The sequence below is a fragment of the Erithacus rubecula genome, assembly GCF_903797595.1.
Source record: "Erithacus rubecula genome assembly, chromosome: 23".
In the NCBI taxonomy this organism is placed as follows: domain Eukaryota; kingdom Metazoa; phylum Chordata; class Aves; order Passeriformes; family Muscicapidae; genus Erithacus; species Erithacus rubecula.
Window position 1 is genome coordinate 7,092,212 of NC_136675.1, and position 17,699 is coordinate 7,109,910.

The window sequence follows — 17,699 nt, forward strand, 5'->3', positions numbered from 1 at the left end:
CGGGGAGCGGGGCGGGGCTGGCGGGGAGCGGGGCGGGGCCGGCCGGGAGCGGGGCGGGGCTGGCGGGGAGCGGGGCGGGGCTGGCGGGGAGCGGGGCGGGGCCGGCCGGGAGCGGGGCGGGGCTGGCGGGGAGCGGGGCGGGGCCGGCGGGGAGCGGGGCGGGGCCGGCGGGGATCGCGGCCGGGGCTCCGCGCGCCGCGGCGGGGCCATGAAGGACTGCGAGTACCGGCAGATCCCGCCCGGGGCGGCGGCCGCAGGCCCGGGCCCGGCCGGGTCGCTGTCGCTGTCGCCGTCGCCGCCGCCGGCGGGGCCCGGAGCGGCGCAGCGGCCCCGCAGGAAGTGGGAGGTGTTCCCGGGCCGCAACCGCTTCTACTGCGGCGGCCGCCTGATGCTGGCGCGGCACAGCGGCGTCTTCGCCCTCACGCTCGGCCTCATCCTGGCCACCAGCGGCCTCTTCTTCGCCTTCGAGTGAGTCCGGCCCGGAGACTCCGTGCTGCCCCTCGGGGCTGCGAGCAGCGCCTGCTCCCTCCGCTGGCCCGCCGGGGGAGCGGGGCTGGCGGGGATAACGGGGCTGATGGAGCTAACGGGGCTGGCGGGGATAACGGGGCTGGCGGGGCTGGCTGGCCCCCCACGCTGGCTCCCCGTGCTGGGAGGGAGGTGGGCTGGGGGTCACCGTCCCCCCGCGGGTCCCCACAGCACAGCCCCCAGACTGCCCTCTCACCTGTCCCCAGGTGTGTGTTTGGGGGTGGGGGTTGTTCTGCACCTTGTTTGCTCAGTCTGGCCTCAGGGAGGGGTTTAACATCCCCTTAGGGTGCCCCCCGGCCCCTAAGTGCAGCCCCCCTTTTGCTCCCAAGAAGAGAATTGGCCCAAAAACCGGGAAAATCCCCAAGGCTCGTGGCTTTGTCCATCCCTGGGGTCTAGGAACAGCATTTCTTTAAAACCTTTGGCTGAAACCTTGTGCGTCCCACCTCGGGGATGTGGAGCTGGGAGTCTGGGGAAGAAGGAGCAGCATGTGCCCGGTCCCCTTTCCTTTGGAAAGCTGCTCCAGAGGCGCCTGCAGCCCGAGGGAGGGACAGCCAGGAGCATCCCGGAGTGTCTGTGCTGCGGGGAGCTGGGCAGGGCCCTGGAGGGCTCTGTCCTGCCTCCTGCTCTGTCCCGGGAGGGATGGGAGCCGCTTTTTGTTGGGTTTTTTTATTCCCTGCAAGTGTCGGAGTAAAGCTGCCCGAGCCTGCTGGTGAGGAGATGAAAGTGCTTGATGGGATTAGAGGCTGTGAGAAGTGAGATGAGCTGAAAGGCACAGGCAGCTGCGGGCAGCAGGCACAGCATCCGATGGAAAAACCCCTTTTCTCAGCAGGTCCCTGCCCTGGCAGCTCAGCACAGGGACGGCTTTGTGTGGCCAGGCAGGGGACAGGGACATCTGCTCTGCCTCCCTTCTTGCCGAGTCACTCTCTCGTGCTCCAGGATGCCCTGGGGCTCTCCGAGTTGTTATTTTAGCAGGGTTGCCCCTATAGCACAGGCTCCAGTTTGCTGGGTGTACAGTAAATGCATCTTGCCTGTGTCTGCACTTCATGGTTTCTATGGGAAAACCTGGCACAGGGTGCCCAGAGCAGCTGTGGCTGCCCCTGGATCCCTGGCAGTGCCCAAGCCAGGCTGGACAGGGCTTGGGGCAGCCTGGGTCAGTGGGAGGTGTCCTTGCCATGGCAGGGGTGGGATGGGATGATCTTTAAGGTCCAAACCAAACCATTTGGGGATTCTGTGATTTCTTGTTCCCTCCTGGGGCAGAGTGGTTCTCCCAGGAAAGGGGTGACAAGCTCACATCTCTCACAGAGCTCTCTGTCGATGACTGGGGGGCTCAGGCTTGGACTGGAGGGGTTTTGTTGCTTTGTTCTGGACAGCTGAGGAGGTGAAACAAAAGTTGCTTAATTCTCTGAGAGTGCTGCAGAGCCTGAGCACTGCCTGCAGCCCTCAGGACTGGGGCAGCCCACGCTGTGCTGGCTCTGGGTGCTGATCAGCCTGTGCAGGAGGGGACAGTGCTCTGTGTGTGCAGGGCTGTGTGCTCTGCTGTCCCCAGCTGCCCTGGTGTGATCACACCAGTCCCCATCTCTGCAGGAACAGCCCCAGCCTGGCTGCTGAGCCCACTGCCCTGTGATAGCTCGTGGTGTGATGTCCCAGCTGGCAGCAGCTCTGTGCAATGATTGATAACAATTCCATTTCATTTATCTTTTAACAGCTGCCCCTTCCTTGCCAGTCACCTGACCCTGGCCATCCCCGTCATCGCCGCCGTCCTCTTCTTCTTTGTCATCAGCTGCCTGCTCCAGACAAGCTTCAGAGACCCAGGGATCCTGCCCAGAGCCACCCCCAGCGAGGCTGCAGACCTGGAGAAGAGGATTGGTGAGAGCTCTGATCCCTCTCCTGTGCAGGCTCTATGTGGGTCTCTGCACCTTTCAGGCCCCTTTTTTGGGTCTTGGCTCTTTAAGGTTTGTCCAGGGTAGAGAAAAATGCAGAGTATCAGATTGTGAGGCTTGACAGTGTTTGGCAGTCGTGGTGAGAGGTGCAACAAGCTCCTCTGGCATAGCAGGCAGTGCCTCAGAGAGGATGTGCAGAGCAGCTCAGGTGCTTTTTGTTCCTGTTCAGTCCCAGGCAGCAGATTGGAAGGATAATTAATGCTTTTTGACAGTGTGATTTGCCATTGAGCCTGCTGTGCTGCAAGGTGTTCTTTAGAGCAGGCTGATGTTTGTCCTCATCTAAAAACTGCTCTGTCACGCTGGCTTGGGGACAGCCAAGGAGGTGTTTGCATCCAGCAGCTCTGGAGCTCGTTGATGTGACAGGTTGGAAAAGCAAAGCTGATGTGAGACAGCTTGAATCTGTCCCTCTGAAGACAGATGCAAGGCAGTAATTCTACATCTGACTTTAAAAATGGTTTTTAAATATCCCTAGAGTGGTGATCCATGTTGCTATTTATAAGGGCCTAAAGCAGTAATCTGGCTGCAGATGCTGCCTGATGTGCCAGCTGTTACTGTTAATATAATCCACTTATTATCCTCTTAACATGCTCACTGCTACCATCACTATTTCTGAAGATTTCCTCACAGCTGGAAAGGTACTTTTGTGGGTGTGACTAAAAGGAGTATCATGCAAACATGATGCTGGGGGTTTCCAGCTATTGCTGTGTACAGGAACAGTCTCCAGTCCCCAGGGAATAAAAAGTGTCAGCACACAGGCACGGAACTTACAGTGCCCCTAAAAATCCTCAGCTTAAACCTGGAGGAGCAGGAATCCTCTTTTTGCTATGAGCACAAACATGTTAAATTCCATGCTGGAGCACTTGAGACCTGCTGCTGTCCTTGCCCAGGGATGGGGACGAGTCGCTGCAGCGGGGGGTGGCCCGGGGTGTGATGTCCCTCCTGTCCCTGCAGACAGCATGGGCAGCTCCACGTACCGGCCCCCAGCCCGCACCATGGAGGTGGTGATCAACAAGTACGTGGTGAAGCTCAAGTACTGCTACACCTGCAAGATGTTCCGGCCGCCGCGCACCTCGCACTGCAGCGTCTGTGACAACTGCGTGGGTGAGGGGACAGGGACACAGGGACACACACAGGGACACAGGGACACACACAGGGACACACACAGAGACACACAAACCCGCACCTCGCACTGCAGCGTCTGTGACAACTGCGTGGGTGAGGGGACAGGGACACAGGGACACACACAGGGACACAGGGACACACACAGGGACAGGGACACAGGGACACACACAGGGGCACAGGGACAGGGACACACACAGGGACACACACAGGGACACAGGGACACACACAGAGACGGGGACACACACAGGGACACACACAGGGGCACAGGGACAGGGACACACACAGGGACACAGGGACACACACAGAGACAGGGACACACACAGGGACACACACAGGGACACACACAGGGACACAGGGACACACACAGGGACACAGGGACACACACAGAGACAGGGACACACACAGGGACACAGGGACACACACAGGGACACAGGGACACACACAGGGACACAGGGACACACACAGAGACAGGGACACACACAGGGACACACACAGAGACACACACAGGGACACACACAGGGACGGGGGCACAGGGACACACACAGGACCTGCTGCAGGCTGCTCCTGTGTGAGCCCTGGCTGTGCAGGGCCATGGCAGCTCTGTGCCCCTGCAGAGGGTTCTGTGCAATGCACTGCTCCACACACACAGGGCTGCTCCTGTGTGAGCCCTGGCTGTGCAGGGCCGTGGCAGCTCTGTGCCCCTGCAGAGGGTTCTGCCCTCGGGGTGCAGGGGGAGGTGGGTTTGTGGCTGGTTTTGGGGTGCTGAGCAGGGCTGTGTGTGCTGGGAGCCCTCCTCACCCTGAGCCTCTATTCCAGAGAGATTCGATCACCACTGCCCCTGGGTGGGGAACTGCGTGGGCAAGCGCAACTACCGCTACTTCTACGCCTTCATCCTGTCCCTGTCCTTCCTCACGGCCTTCATCTTCGCCTGCGTGGTCACCCACCTCACGCTGCGTGAGTGCACCTGCAGGCCTGGGGGGTCTGCAGGCCTGGGGGGTCTGCAGGGCCTGGGGGGTCTGCAGGCCAGGGGGGTCTGCAGGCCTGGGGGGTCTGCAGGCCTGGGGGGTCTGCAGGGGCTGGGGGATCTGCAGGCCTGGGGGGTCTGCAGGGGCTGGGGGGTCTGCAGGCCTGGGGGTCTGCAGGGCCTGGGGGGTCTGCAGGCCTGGGGGGTCTGCAGGGCCTGGGGGGTCTGCAGGCCTGGGGGGTCTGCAGGGGCTGGGGGATCTGCAGGCCTGGGGGGTCTGCAGGGGCTGGGGGGTCTGCAGGGGCTGGGGGGGTCTGCAGGGGCTGGGGGGTCTGCAGGGGCTGGGGGGTCTGCAGGGCTGGGGGGTCTGCAGGCCTGGGGGGTCTGCAGGGGCTGGGGGATCTGCAGGCCTGGGGGGTCTGCAGGGGCTGGGGGGTCTGCAGGGGCTGGGGGGGTCTGCAGGGGCTGGGGGGTCTGCAGGGGCTGGGGGGTCTGCAGGGCTGGGAACCTGCACAGCCTGGGAACCTGCAGGGCCTGGGGTGTCTGCTCATCCCTGCAGGGCCTGGGGTGTCTGTTCATCCCTGCAGGGCTGGGGGGGTGTCTGCTCATCCCTGCTGGGTCTGGGGTCCCTGCACAGCCCTGCTGCCCCCTGCTCATCCCTGCAGGGGCTCTGCTGCTCCCTGCTCAGCTCTGGGTGGGGAAGGAAAGGTCTGGGGGCATTGCAGCAGCTGAGGGGTTCAAGGGTCCCAGGATCAGCCCTCGCTGCAGAGGGGCTTTGGGAGCTGGGGTTTGCTCTCAGAGCTGGGGTGCAGCCACCCTGTCCCTGGAAGGGAAGGTGACTTCCCACCAGCCCCACATCTCCTGAGCTGTGTCTGGGCACTGACATTCCTGTGATGATCCAGACTGTGGCTGTTCCTCAGACAGACAGACAGATGCACACAGCCCAGGGGCAGGGCTGCCTGCTGATGCCATGCCTTGTGGTTTTTTGCAGGCTCCCAGAGGGATGGGTTCCTTGCCACTCTGAAGACAACCCCTGCGAGATATCCTTCTGCTGGCAGCAGCTGCTCGGGGTGCCCTGCAGCACTGATCACTGGCAGAGAGGGGCAGGAGCTCTTGGCAGGTCACCTGCTGTCCTTTCCCCAGATTCATTTAGCCCCCTGGCTACCTGGGACTAAGGGTGGGTGACAGAGTTTCCCAGTTTGCCAGTTTGGGTGGAAAGGGAAGAGCTGGAGCAGGCTGTGCCTTGGAGGAGTGGGAAGCTTGCCAAACCTCCCCAGACATTCCTCAGCCTCTCCTTGTGGGAAGATTTTGTTCCTTGAGACCTCCTTGACTTTTGTTTCACTGTGCTGGAGCTGGTGATTTGTTTTTTCTCAGTCTGGTCTATTTTGGGCCTCTCAGGTTTTCACACTTACTTAGTCGCCTCCAACCTGACGACAAACGAAGATGTGAGTACCTGTCTGTCTGTCTGTCCTGCTGCCATCTGCCTGTGCCCCATCTGGGCAGCCCTGCAGGCCCTTCTTGGCTCCTCAGTGCAGTGTTTCACTGCCTGTGCCCACAGCTGCACTTTCAGGCTGAGTTAGAACCATCACGTGTGTGTTTTTTCCAGTCTGTTTGTGGCCTTGCTTAAAATTAGGAGTGGTGAGATGAAAAAAGGCAGGCTGGCCCAGAGGGGTATCTGGGTGTGAGCTGGGTGATCTGAATTCAGCATCCTGTGTAACCATGGGTTTCCTCTGAGACCCTGGGCCAGTCCCTTTGTGTCTGGCAGTTCCTCATCTCTAATTAGCAAACGATGCACAGACATCTGATGAGATTTACCTTCAAATCTGGGGTGTGCACAGACTCCAAGGACCAAATGAGTGCCCTGAGTGTGGCAGATTGTATGGAAAAGCAGGATCTGTCTGATCCTCAGAGTCAAAATTCGCCCTTCTGGCCAGAAGTACCTGTAATCCCTGCTGGGAGCTTCCAGCCCTGCACAAGGTGTGTTTGCATCCCTTTTGGTTTTGCTTTTTCTCCTTTCCCCTCCACCTTTCACTCAGAGGTGTGGCAGAGCTGCTCAGGGCTGGGGGAGTGAAGCTCCCAGTTTGTACGCAGCACTGGTGGCTCCAGCCTTGTGCTGCAGCTGGGGAGAGAAAGCAAAACAGGAGGAGGAAATGTGCAGGTGATGGTTGAGTGCAGCCTGAGCCAGATGTGCAGCTGCCCACCCCCTGTGCCAGATGTGCAGGGCTGGTGTGGCAGAGGTGGCAGTGACAGCTTGGGAGCTGTGCAGCTGCAGGGCTGAGGCTCAGCAGGACTGCCTGTGCCTGCAGGAGTTGTCCCTGTGCTCCAGGACAAACCTGCCACCCCTGCCAGCATCCCCTGCTGTGTCACTGCTCTCTCAGCCTCCCCTCCTAATCTGTGCCCATCCCTTCCAGATCAAGGGGTCCTGGTCAAACAAGAGGGGCTCGGAGTTTGCCAATCCCTACAGCCACAAAAGCATCCTCACAAACTGCTGTGCAGTGCTCTGTGGGCCATTCCATCCCAGGTAAGGGCACTGGGGCTGCATCCTGCTCTGGAGAGAGCCTTGGGAAGGGCAGGGCTGGCTGGGTCTGTGGCAGCACAAACACTCCTGATGGGGAGCTGGAAAGGTCCCCACTCTGCAGAGAAAGGCTGGGGATGGCTGAACTCTGAACTGTGTTGGAACTGGATGGATTTGGGTCAGTTGTAGTTGTTTTGTGGAACTTGAGGATAAGACAAGCCCTGCAGTTGGATAAGGGGAAGAGCAGCAAAGCACTTGGCAGCAGAGGCTCAGTCCAGCACAGGCACTGCTTGTCCCCACGGCAGGGGCTGGAGTGAGGTGATATTTAGGGTCCCAAACCATCCCATGGTTCTGTGTTTGACAGACAGGGGAGATCCCCAGCAGTGCAGGGACCCTGGTTTGGGTTTCTGACCAGCAGAGTGTCCCCAGGGCTGTCCCCAGGCCCATTCCAGCTCTCACCAGCCCTGAGAGCTCCAGGAGTGCTCAGGGTCCCCTCCCAGGGCTCCTCCCTGGCTGGGAGTGTCCCCGAGCCCAGGACAGCTGCAGCTTGGTCACAAGATGGTGCAGTTGGGCAGGGGCAGGCCCTGCTCTGCTCACCAGCTCAGGAGCTGCCTGCAGCTCCCAGCCTGTCCTGGGCATCCCTGCAGGACCCACTTTGGAGCAGCCCTGTGGTGCTAACTCAGTGTGAGGGCAGCAGAGTGAAGTGTGGTTTGTATTTAATATCACATCCCTGCCCTCTGAAGTGTCCCCAGGCTTCTTGGTGGGTTCAGAAGAGCCAAAATGCAGAGCTGCCATTCAGAGCTGGTTAGTCTGTGCATCCAGGGAGCCAGGCTGGGAGGCTGTGGGGAGGAGAAGAGCCTTTTACCCCAGTTTGTTCCTCTTTCACGTTGGTTTCATGTTGTGAAGCTCTTTGGCCAGTTCCCCTTTGGGTTTGTGGTGGCCTCGAGCTCCCTGTGGCTCATGGGGAGGGTCTGTGGTTCATGGGATGGGGTCTGTGGTTCATGGGATGGGGTCTGTGGCTCGTGGGGAGGGTCTGTGGCTCGTGGGGAGGGTCTGTGGTTCATGGGATGGGGTCTGTGGCTCGAGGCAGGAGCCTCCCCTGTGGCCTGTGAGCTCTCAGCTCCAGTCTTTGTTCCCTGTTTTGCAGTTTGATAGACAGAAGAGGATTTATCCAGCCAGATGTGGGGACCCCCTCCAGTCCCAAGAGTGAAATCCCTTCCTTTGGAGCCAAAACTGACAGCAGCATGGTAGGAGGCATTCCCTAGCAGTGCTGTGATGTTCCCAGTGCCTGCTGTGCCTGCACCTTGCTCCAGCCAGTCCCTTTCCCTGGCACAGCCCTGGCACCCAGAGCTGCCAAAGACTCGAGCCATGCGTTGCCTTCTTTTTTTTTTTTTTTTTTTTTTTTACATTTATTTATTACTTTTTGTGTATTTGTTTCACTGTGATGTGGCCTGTCAGGGGTTTTGCCTGACAGAGCCCAACAGCTTGTGGGACCCTTGGGCTGGGAACAGGAGGGTGCCAGACCCCTGAGCTGCAGCATTGCTGTGGTTCCTGCTGGGAGGGAGGTGGGCACTGGCAGATGATGTCCCTGGGGCTGGAGGAGCTGGTGTGTCCCTGTCACACACCTGTCCCCTGGGCCCTGGCAGCTGCTCTGGCTCTCAGGCTGCAGCAGCTCTCCCTTGGTCAGCTGGGCTGTGCAGCTGGGAGGCCACTGAGGATGTCTGGGTGCTCCCTGCTGGGGCTGTTTCTGCCTGGGGCTGTGTTTTGGCCCTGCCAGTTGGCCAGACACGTTTTGCAGCAAGGACACGAGTCAGGGAACTCTGTGCTCTGTGGCTCTCACGAGGTGCAGGTCCCAGGGCTGTGTCCTGTCTGTGGGAGACCAAAAGGCAACAGAGAAGTGTGTGAATTCCTGAGGGTCACTGCCCTGGCAGGGGAAGCAGTGAGGGGTGCTGCTCTCTGTTCTGCCCTTGGTTTGGTTCCTGACCAGCAGAGTCCCCAGGGCTGTCCCTTGCCCTGGGAGCCATCCCAGCTCTGCTCCATGAGCACCCCTCTGCACCCAGCTGTGTCCCCGGGGGAAGGGAGAGTCACAAACCTTGTAGCAATACTTGAATCGTGTTACTAAAAGCTGCTGGATATTTTTGCACAATTTGTCGGACTTTTTTTTCTACGTGGAACATTTTCTGTCCTGTGCAGAGGCTCACAGTGCCGAGCTGCCTGTCAGGTTTCCTGGGGTCAGACAGACCAGTTTCAGCCTGGGGCAGGGGCAGCACATTTTGGGGGCAGCCCAGTCCCCCTGAGTTCACCAGCATCGTGCTCTGCTCTCTGCAAGTGCCAGGGGGATGGCAGAGGAGCAGTGAGGAGGGGGGTTACCAGGGGCCAGACTCCTTCTTGTTTTTATTTAAACCAGTTTGCTTTGTTACTCAATAAAATTCTATTTTTAAAGAGCTAACTGCTTGGATGATTATTTTCCTCCTTGAAGACAGAAGAGGGCAGGTGTGTGCCGGGGTTTGGCATCTCTCAGGTGCCACTTGGGCTCTGCTGGGCTCAGGTCTCACTGGAGACTCCTGGGGGCTCCTGCCACGAGGGAGGAGCAGCAGCTGCTGTGACTCTCACGGAGTGAGGGGAATTTGCTGTCCCACATTTCCAGGCTGTTGTCACCTCGGTGTCCTTTCCCCAGCCCTGCCAGCCCCTCTGGCCCCGTGCAGGTGTGAGGTGCATGACCTCTGGTGTCTTCCCCAGGAGGATGCCTGCCAGGACTTTGCCATTTCCTGCACAGCCTGACGGGATTTCCCCTCCTCGGACGCTTGCCCTGATTTCTGGGGGTTGGCTGGTAAGAAAGTGCTTCCTTCTCCCTCTCACCACTCCAGCCACCCATCTCCACTGCATGTCAGCTCTGGCTCAGAGCCCATCCAGCTGTGTTCACACCCATCCATCCCACCAGAGCCCCCTGGCTTGGGGGCAGTGGTGCCAGGGCTGAGAGGGGTCACCGAAGGCTTGGCCAGAGGAGGATGGCTTTGGTTTGCCCTGGCTTTGTGCTGGGGCCAGCTGGTCTGCATGGGGGACACTGGGGGACACTGGGGGACACTGGGACACGTGGGCAGGGATGGCAGAAGGTTCTGGGGCACAGCCTGGCGTGGGTGTGTGAGGAGCCCCGGGCGGGAGAGGTTCGGTGTTTGGGGGGAGCTGCGGCCCCTGTGCCCCATCCCTGCCCGTTCTGCGGCTCAGGTCACCCCTCTGGCCCCTCGGCAGCTCCCGGTTCCTCCTGCCGTGACCGAGGTCAGTTCCCTCAGGGCCCTTTGGGGTGTCCTGTGTCACCCGCGCCCCCTCCCGCAGCCCCCGAGCCTCGGGGCGGGCACGGAGCCGCTTCCTGGGCCCGGTCCCACCCTCGGAGCGAGCCCGGCTGCCCCGCCCTGCTCCTGCCACTAACCTCTCTCTCTTCCTCCCCTCTCCTCCTCCTCGCTGCGGGCGGGCCCAGCAGCCCGTGCCCCTCGGGCTCCTCCCGGGACCGACCCGCGGCCGTGACCACCGGGGCTGCCCCCGCCCGGCCCGGCGCCGGGAGAGCGCCGGGAGCCGCTCGGAGCCCGAGCCACGGAAACAAACAGAGCTCAAAGCCATGGAATCCAACACCCGAGAGCTCAAAGCCATAGAGACAAACACCCTGAGAGCTCAAAGCCATAGAGACAAACACCCCCAGAGCTCAAAGCCATAGAGACAAACACCCCCAGAGCTCAAAGCCATAGAGACAAACACCCCCAGAGCTCAAAGCCATAGAGACAAACACCCCCAGAGCTCAAAGCCACGGAAACAAACACCCGAGAGCTCAAAGCCATAGAGACAAACACCCCCAGAGCTCAAAGCCATAGAGACAAACAGCCGAGAGCTCAAAGCCATGGAATCCAACACCCGAGAGCTCAAAGCCATAGAGACAAACACCCCCAGAGCTCAAAGCCATAGAGACAAACACCCTGAGAGCTCAAAGCCATGGAAACAAACACCCTGAGAGCTCAAAGCCATGGAATCCAACACCCGAGAGCTCAAAGCCATAGAGACAAACACCCCCAGAGCTCAAAGCCATAGAGACAAACAGCCTGAGAGCTCAAAGCCACGGAAACAAACACCCGAGAGCTCAAAGCCATAGAGACAAACACCCCCAGAGCTCAAAGCCATAGAGACAAACACCCTGAGAGCTCAAAGCCATGGAAACAAACAGCCTGAGAGCTCAAAGCCATGGAGACAAACACCCGAGAGCTCAAAGCCATAGAGACAAACACCCCCAGAGCTCAAAGCCACGGAAACAAACACCCGAGAGCTCAAAGCCATAGAGACAAACAGCCTGAGAGCTCAAAGCCATACAGACAAAAAACCCTGAGAGCTCAAAGCCATAGAGACAAACACCCCCAGAGCTCAAATCCATACAGACACCCCGAGTGTAGGAGCCACAGCCCCTGTAGGATGCCCTGGGGGGGCTCCCGTGGCCACCAGCTGGACAAGACACGCTGGGACGGTGTCTCCCCCACGGAGGCTGGAATCGTCGTGGTTGGCATCCCGAGGGGATTTTGGAAGGACCACGATCACGCCAGAACATTTCCAGCCCAGCCAGGGGCACCAAAGCCCCCCAAGCCGTGTCCATGTGCTGGAGAAGTTTCCAGACAGGAATTCCAGCCTGGCCAGTTTATTTACCCCTGGCAGCCTCCTCCCAGCACGGTCTGGTTTTAGGGGAAGGGGCTCGAGCACCAACCCTGGGCTGAGAGCTGAGTGGAGCAGCCAGGCCTGCCCCAGCCCTGCAGGATCCACCATCTCTTTATGCCTTTTACTTTTGTACCACAATGAAAGTTTCTCCTGTTTACCGTACTCTGGTGTCTGGCTCTGCTCCGCCGGCGGAGGGGAGCGGCTCCTGCCTGGGCAGGTCCGAGCAGGGAGTCGAGAGAAGGCACCGAGGGCTGGCACCGCTTTGTCATCAGCCCTGGGGACGGGAGCCAGGAGCTTCCCGAGCTGTGGCTCGGTCTGGGGCCGGGCTCAGCCGTGCGCGGCTCGGCACCCTCCTGTGCAGGCCGGGAGAACGGGCAGTGCCCGGGGCGCCGTGAGCACCCTCGGAAAAATGCGGTGTCCGCTGGAGCTCCGGGAGCTGGCAGCGTCCCCGCGGCCCGGGGAGCAGCAGGGCTGGGCAGGGTGGCTAGACGGGCTCGGAGCATCCCTGCGGTGCCGCTGGGAACAGCCGCGGGCATCCTGCGGCTCCTGCCCCGCCCGCCCTCGGCTCGCGGGGCTGGGACGTGCACTGGCCCGGGCAGCGTCCCCAGGGCCGGGGGCTGCTGGGCGCCCCCTCCCCGGGGTGATCACAGAACCGCAGAATGGTTTGGGATGCACCTTCTGCCATTCGGGGCACCCGCGGGTGCTCTGTGGGGTGAAGGTGCAGCTCCCCCACAGCCCCTGCGCCGGGATTTGGGGCTTTGCCCTTCATCCTCCCCTGCTTTGCCTCCTCTCAGCCGGAATTTGGCAGCAGCTCAAAGCAGGGGCTGCCACAGACGCCGGCCCGAGGCTGAGCCACCCCCACCCCACAGGTGTCCTGGGGAAGGGGGATCCCACCGGGGGCTCCCCAAATGCAGGATCACCCTGCTCAGGCTGTGCGTCCTTCACCGGGGCTGGGCACTGCAGACCCCAGACCCAGTTTATGGTTTTGCTGCCCGAAGCAGTGAGCTCAGGTTATCCCACCTAGGGATCCCTGCTCGTGGTTTTCCGAGGGAAGGAGGTGGATTTTTGGCAGGCTGGGTACATTGGGGTGACCCTTTGGCCCCCATCCCTCTGTGAGGGGCGGGTTTTGTGCCCCATGGAAGTTCTTTGAAGGTTCTTGGAGGGTGCCCCGCTCCAAGGGAAAGCCAAAGTTCCTTCTCCCGTCTCGGCGGGGCGGACGCGGCCCCCAAGGCACCAGCCCATGGGGAAGGAGCTGCGATGGCTCTGGGGGCCATGGGGGGCTGCGGGGAGGTTGGGGGGGCTGGACACCCTCACGCTGCTGCCACGGGAACCCCTCGATGGCAGCCGGGCACCCCAAACCCCGGCGCGTGTCAGGGTGAACAGCCCTGGATCCTTTTCCAGACTGCAGAGGGGGGTGATGTGAGGGCGGGGGGCGTTTTCCTGCGCTTGAAGTGGTTGGGAAAAGCCTCCCCGCGTCTTTGCCGCGTCCTCCATCGCGGCCGGGGCGCTGCGGGTGCGGAGCGAGGTGCGGGGGGAACGCGGGGCGCTCCCGGCCGGGGAGGAACAAAGCGAGCCGGGCTCATGGAAGGAATCACAACGCTCCTTTTGGCCTTGGCCCGGAGCCGCCGCCCCGCCCTGCCCTTCCCGCACGCTCCCGCACCGAGATAAGGCCGGGCCGGGGCCGGGGCTGCGCCCGGCGTGTGGCAACAGGCTCGGAGTGAAACTCAGCGCAAGGCGCAGCTCAGATCCCTATCGGGGCACCGCGGGCAGCCCGCAAACACCGAAAACGTGCAAAAACCGAGGCTAAAACTTCCTCCACAGCCCGAGAGATGCGGGAAGTCCCCGGTGGGATGGAGGGATGGGAAAGGCAGCGGTGGAGCAGCACGAGGGGATGGGGAAGGGGATGGGGATGGGGTGGGGATGGGGTCTCCCCTCTCTCCTCCCACCACGGGGTGACTGGGGGGGTCCAGGTGGTCCCACCGTGCCCGAAGGCGAGCGCTGACCGTGCCCCGCTTTTTGGGACGGTCCCTCCCGCGGCGCCTGGGAGAGGTGCGGAGCCTCTGCCTCGGTTTCCCCACCTGTGGGAATAAATACCTGCCCGTCAAGCCCTCGCAATTACTGCCGAGTTAATCACCGCATTAAAAAACGACAGTGATATGACTTTTTCGGGGGGGAGGAACACATTTTTACGAGCGGCCACACCCCGTGGCCCATTTCTCCAGGTGGAGGGGAAGAGCCGAGTGTCCCCGTCCCCCCGCAGCGCCTGTCGCCCTCCCAAGCGCTCTCAGCATTGGGATGGGCGTCTCCCGGTGCCGGGGTGGGCGTTGGCTCTGGGGAGAGCCCCGGGGCACCCAGGGGTGCCGCACCCATGGAGGGCAGGGCGTGGCCGCCCCCCGCGCCCCCTCCCCAGCGCCCGCCGCCCGCGGGCGATGATTCACCGCGATTTGCCTTTTAAGGCCGCGCTCGGCGGGGAGGAAGCAGAGGAGGAGGAGGAGGAGGACACTCCTTGGACCTGGCTGGCTCCTCCTGCTCTCGCTCGAGGCTCCGACGCGCAGCCAAAAGCGAATCCCGGCGGCCGCGCTCGGCAGAGGCTCCCACGGCTCCCGGCCCCGCTGCTCGCCCAAGCGCCCGCGTCCCAGCCATGGCAAGGAACCACCAGGTGCAGAAGGCCAAGCTGGCCGAGCAGGCTGAGCGCTACGAGGACATGGCAGACTTCATGAAGGCGGTGGTGGAGCACGGGGACGAGCTGTCCAACGAGGAGAGGAACCTGCTGTCGGTCGCCTACAAGAACGTGGTGGGCTGCCAGCGCTCGGCGTGGAGAGTCATCTCCAGCATCGAGCACAAAACCGAGGAGGGCGACGACAAAGCGCAGGTGGTGAACGAGTACCGGGAGAAGGTGGAGCAGGAGCTGAACGCCGTCTGCAACAACGTGCTGGGCTTGCTGGACAAGTATCTCATCAAGAAGGACAGCGACACCGAGAGCAAGGTCTTCTACCTGAAGATGAAGGGCGACTATTTCCGATACCTGGCCGAGGTGGCCAGCGGGGACGACCGCCTGTCGACGATAGAGAAGGCGCAGGAGGCGTACCAAGAGGCCATGGACATCAGCAAAAAGGAGATGCAGCCCACGAACCCCATCCGCCTGGGGCTGGCCCTCAACTTCTCCGTGTTCCACTACGAGATCGCCAACGCCCCCGAGCAGGCCATCTCACTGGCCAAGACCACCTTCGACGAGGCCATGGGCGACCTGCACACGCTCAGCGAAGACTCCTACAAGGACAGCACCCTCATCATGCAGCTGCTCAGGGACAACCTGACGCTATGGACAGCCGAGTGTGCCGGCGAAGACGGCGGCGAGGCTGGCGAAGAGCCCAAGAACTGAACCTGAGCATCGCTGCCGCGCTGGGACCGCCCCACCGCCCGCTCCCGACCCTCCGGCATCTCTAAGTGGTTTTTGGTGGTCTTTTTTCTGGTTGTTTTTTGTTTTTGTTTTTTTTTTTTTGGTTGGTTTTAGGGGGAAGGAGTCTCAGCTCCCCCCCCGCCTGGATACCAGGAGTGGGGGTGGTTTTGGCAGGGCCTCCCCCCTCCCTCCCTCTCCCCCACCCTCTGCTCTGGGGAGGAGGAAAAGAGGGACAGGGGATGCCTCCGTCCCTCAGAGCTGCCAGCCCCCAACTATTTAACATTTTTTGTGGGGGGTGTCCAGTCTGGCTCGTGCCAGCTCCAGACCCCGTGTCCCGGAGGGTGGAGCAGCGGCAGGAGGAGGTGAGGGCTGGGCTGGGGCCGGGGGTCCGGGCAGCCCCCCCATTCTGGGAGGGGTCTCGTGTTGCCGAAGCCTCTGTGCTCTCCAATAAACCTTCTCCTGCAGCTCTGCTCTCTCTGCCTCGTCTCTCCCTGCTCACATGTCCGGGCAGCTCCGGGCGCCGCCTCCCCTCCCTCCCCTTCCAGCGGGGTGGGGGCGGCCGGGTCCCCCAGCCCTGGCTGCTCTCGGTGCCCCCCAGCCCCCAGAGGGGTTTTGGGGTGAAGGGCGGCCCTGGGAAGGGCTCTATGCATCCATGGGACGAGAGTTTTGGCAGCTCCATGAGGTGCTCGAGTCCCTGACCCAACCTTTGATACAAACCCAGGTTCCCCAAAACCTGCCCAGGACACCCCAATCCTCCCCCACAGCTCCCCGAGGTCCGAGGAGGAAAATGCACAGAAACTGCTTGGGCAGCGACACGGGGACACAGGGACACGGGGACACGGGGACAGCCCAGGGGTGGCCGGGGTGGGGACGCCCCTCTCGAGGTCCCGACGCGCTGGGACAGGTGAAGGCTCCGCTCGGCACTTCTGGCCCTGGCACGGGGCCCGGCCAGGGCGCAGCTCCCTCCCCTCCCCCGCTGCGGGTTCCAACACGAACGGTAATTACAGTAAAGCGCAGTCACAGCACCCTGGGCTATGAGCTCAGCAGGGCTGGGACGGGACGGGGTGGGATGGGATTGGGATGGGATGGGATGGGATGGGACGGGATGGGGTGGGAAGCTGTGACTCAGGTGCTGCCTGGCTCAGAGGGAGCCCCAGAGCAGGGACAGGGGGGACAGGCCAGTTCTGGGCCCTGGCCTGGCCAAACCCCAGCCCATGGAGTGCCAGGGACCCCTGGGATTTGGGGGAAATGAGGCACAAGCAGGGATGTGGGGACCTGTGGGGGTGGCCTGGGATGTACTGAGGATTGCCAGGGCTCTGCTGTGGGAGGTTGGGCTGCACAAAGCAGAACCTGCTCACACTGGGTGGGACACCTGGAGCAGATCCCAGCAGAGGGGATGAACCCCTGTGAGACCCCCCAGTCCCTCCCCAGCCCCACCACAACATCCCCTGGCGCTGCCTGGGGGTGCCCAGAGGTGTCAGGGTGTCCACTGAGGGACCCCAAAGCTCGGCCTCCACCTGGCCCCAAGCCCTGCCAGCCTGGGAACAGCCCCAGAGCTGTAATTACCAACCAGAGCAGTGATGGGAAGGAGCTGGGGGCTCTGGCCCCTGACCCAGCCAGGGACACCCAGACTGGTTAAACTGGAGAGTGGCAGGGCTGGAGCTGAGAGGGCCCAGGGAGGGGTGCTGGGGGTGTCTGTCCTTCCCAGGGCTGTGGGTTCTCCCTGGCTTCCCAAGAGTTAACTGATTTCAACAGCTCCCAAATTGCAGCCTGGCTGTGTAGGAGGACGGAGCTCCCAGCCGGTCCAGCAGCTTTTCCTGGCAAGGAGGGGAAGGAGGGGAGGCCCTGGATCCCCAGGACACTGCTGGCAGTTCTCTGGGGCCCTTCTGCTTCACACAGGGCGCTGGGGCAGGGGGACATCAGGACCTCGATCTCCATCCTGGTCCTTGTGGAATGCTCACCCCTGAAGGGGCATCCAGAAAAGCTCTCAGTGGATCAGTTTTGGTGCCAGAAACGCCACCAGAGCCGAGGGGCTGAGTGCCCCGGGGCCAAGGAGTGTCCCCCACCTCGGGCACTCCCCAGAAGGCTCCTGGCACAGGGCTGGTGGCCATGGGGAAAAGGTGGGTGAGGGTCAGCAGGGATTTCTGCTCTGCCCATCCTGAGGGGGAGTGCAGGACCCACAGCCCGGCCTGTCCTTGTCCCAGCTCTGCCAGTCTCCCCAGGGCTCTGTGCCCAGGCTGGGGCTGGGGTTCCTGCAGTCTGGGCACCCCCGTGGGTATCCATCGCCCCCGGCTTGGGGCAGCTCCTGCCAGGCTGGCACCAGGGCTGCTCCGGGGGCTTTGCTGGTTTTGAAGAGCTTTTTCTGTGATGGAGCTGGAAATGAGGGCTGGAACCCGGGAGGGGACCCAGGAAGGCTCAGTTCTGTGGCTGTGATTGATGCCCAAATCCCTCTGTCCCCAAAATCCCACCCAGCCGGGTTCAGTCTCACGGTCAGGTGGGCTCAGCAGGTAGGACCAGCTCTGCAGGACTCCGGGACCCTCCCAG

At 61.8% G+C, this 17,699-nt stretch overlaps 2 protein-coding genes across 15 annotated transcripts; both read left to right on the forward strand.

Moving 5' to 3' along the window:
- The first annotated feature begins 151 nt into the window (after positions 1-151).
- ZDHHC18 (zDHHC palmitoyltransferase 18) lies at positions 152-10,618 on the forward strand. 14 transcript variants are annotated; one of them, XM_079325531.1, is made up of 10 exons: positions 152-468; positions 2,231-2,391; positions 3,417-3,566; positions 4,404-4,541; positions 5,543-5,591; positions 5,894-5,996; positions 6,963-7,072; positions 8,214-8,313; positions 9,806-9,896; positions 10,545-10,618. In XM_079325531.1, exons 1-9 carry the CDS (start codon positions 209-211, stop codon positions 9,845-9,847), a joined length of 1,113 nt encoding a protein of 370 aa, XP_079181657.1. In that variant the 5' UTR covers positions 152-208; the 3' UTR covers positions 9,848-9,896; positions 10,545-10,618. The 14 variants fall into 14 exon arrangements, 13 of the variants coding, with proteins under 13 accessions (XP_079181657.1, XP_079181656.1, XP_079181661.1 ...); XM_079325530.1 differs by having other exon boundaries at positions 10,542-10,617; XR_013776702.1 differs by lacking the exon at positions 5,894-5,996 and having other exon boundaries at positions 5,543-5,728; positions 10,542-10,587.
- A 2,408-nt stretch (positions 10,619-13,026) lies between these two features.
- Positions 13,027-16,199, forward strand: SFN (stratifin). Its single transcript, XM_079325566.1, has one exon. It carries the CDS (start codon positions 14,397-14,399, stop codon positions 15,135-15,137), a length of 741 nt encoding a protein of 246 aa, XP_079181692.1. The 5' UTR covers positions 13,027-14,396; the 3' UTR covers positions 15,138-16,199.
- The last annotated feature ends 1,500 nt before the right edge of the window (positions 16,200-17,699 follow it).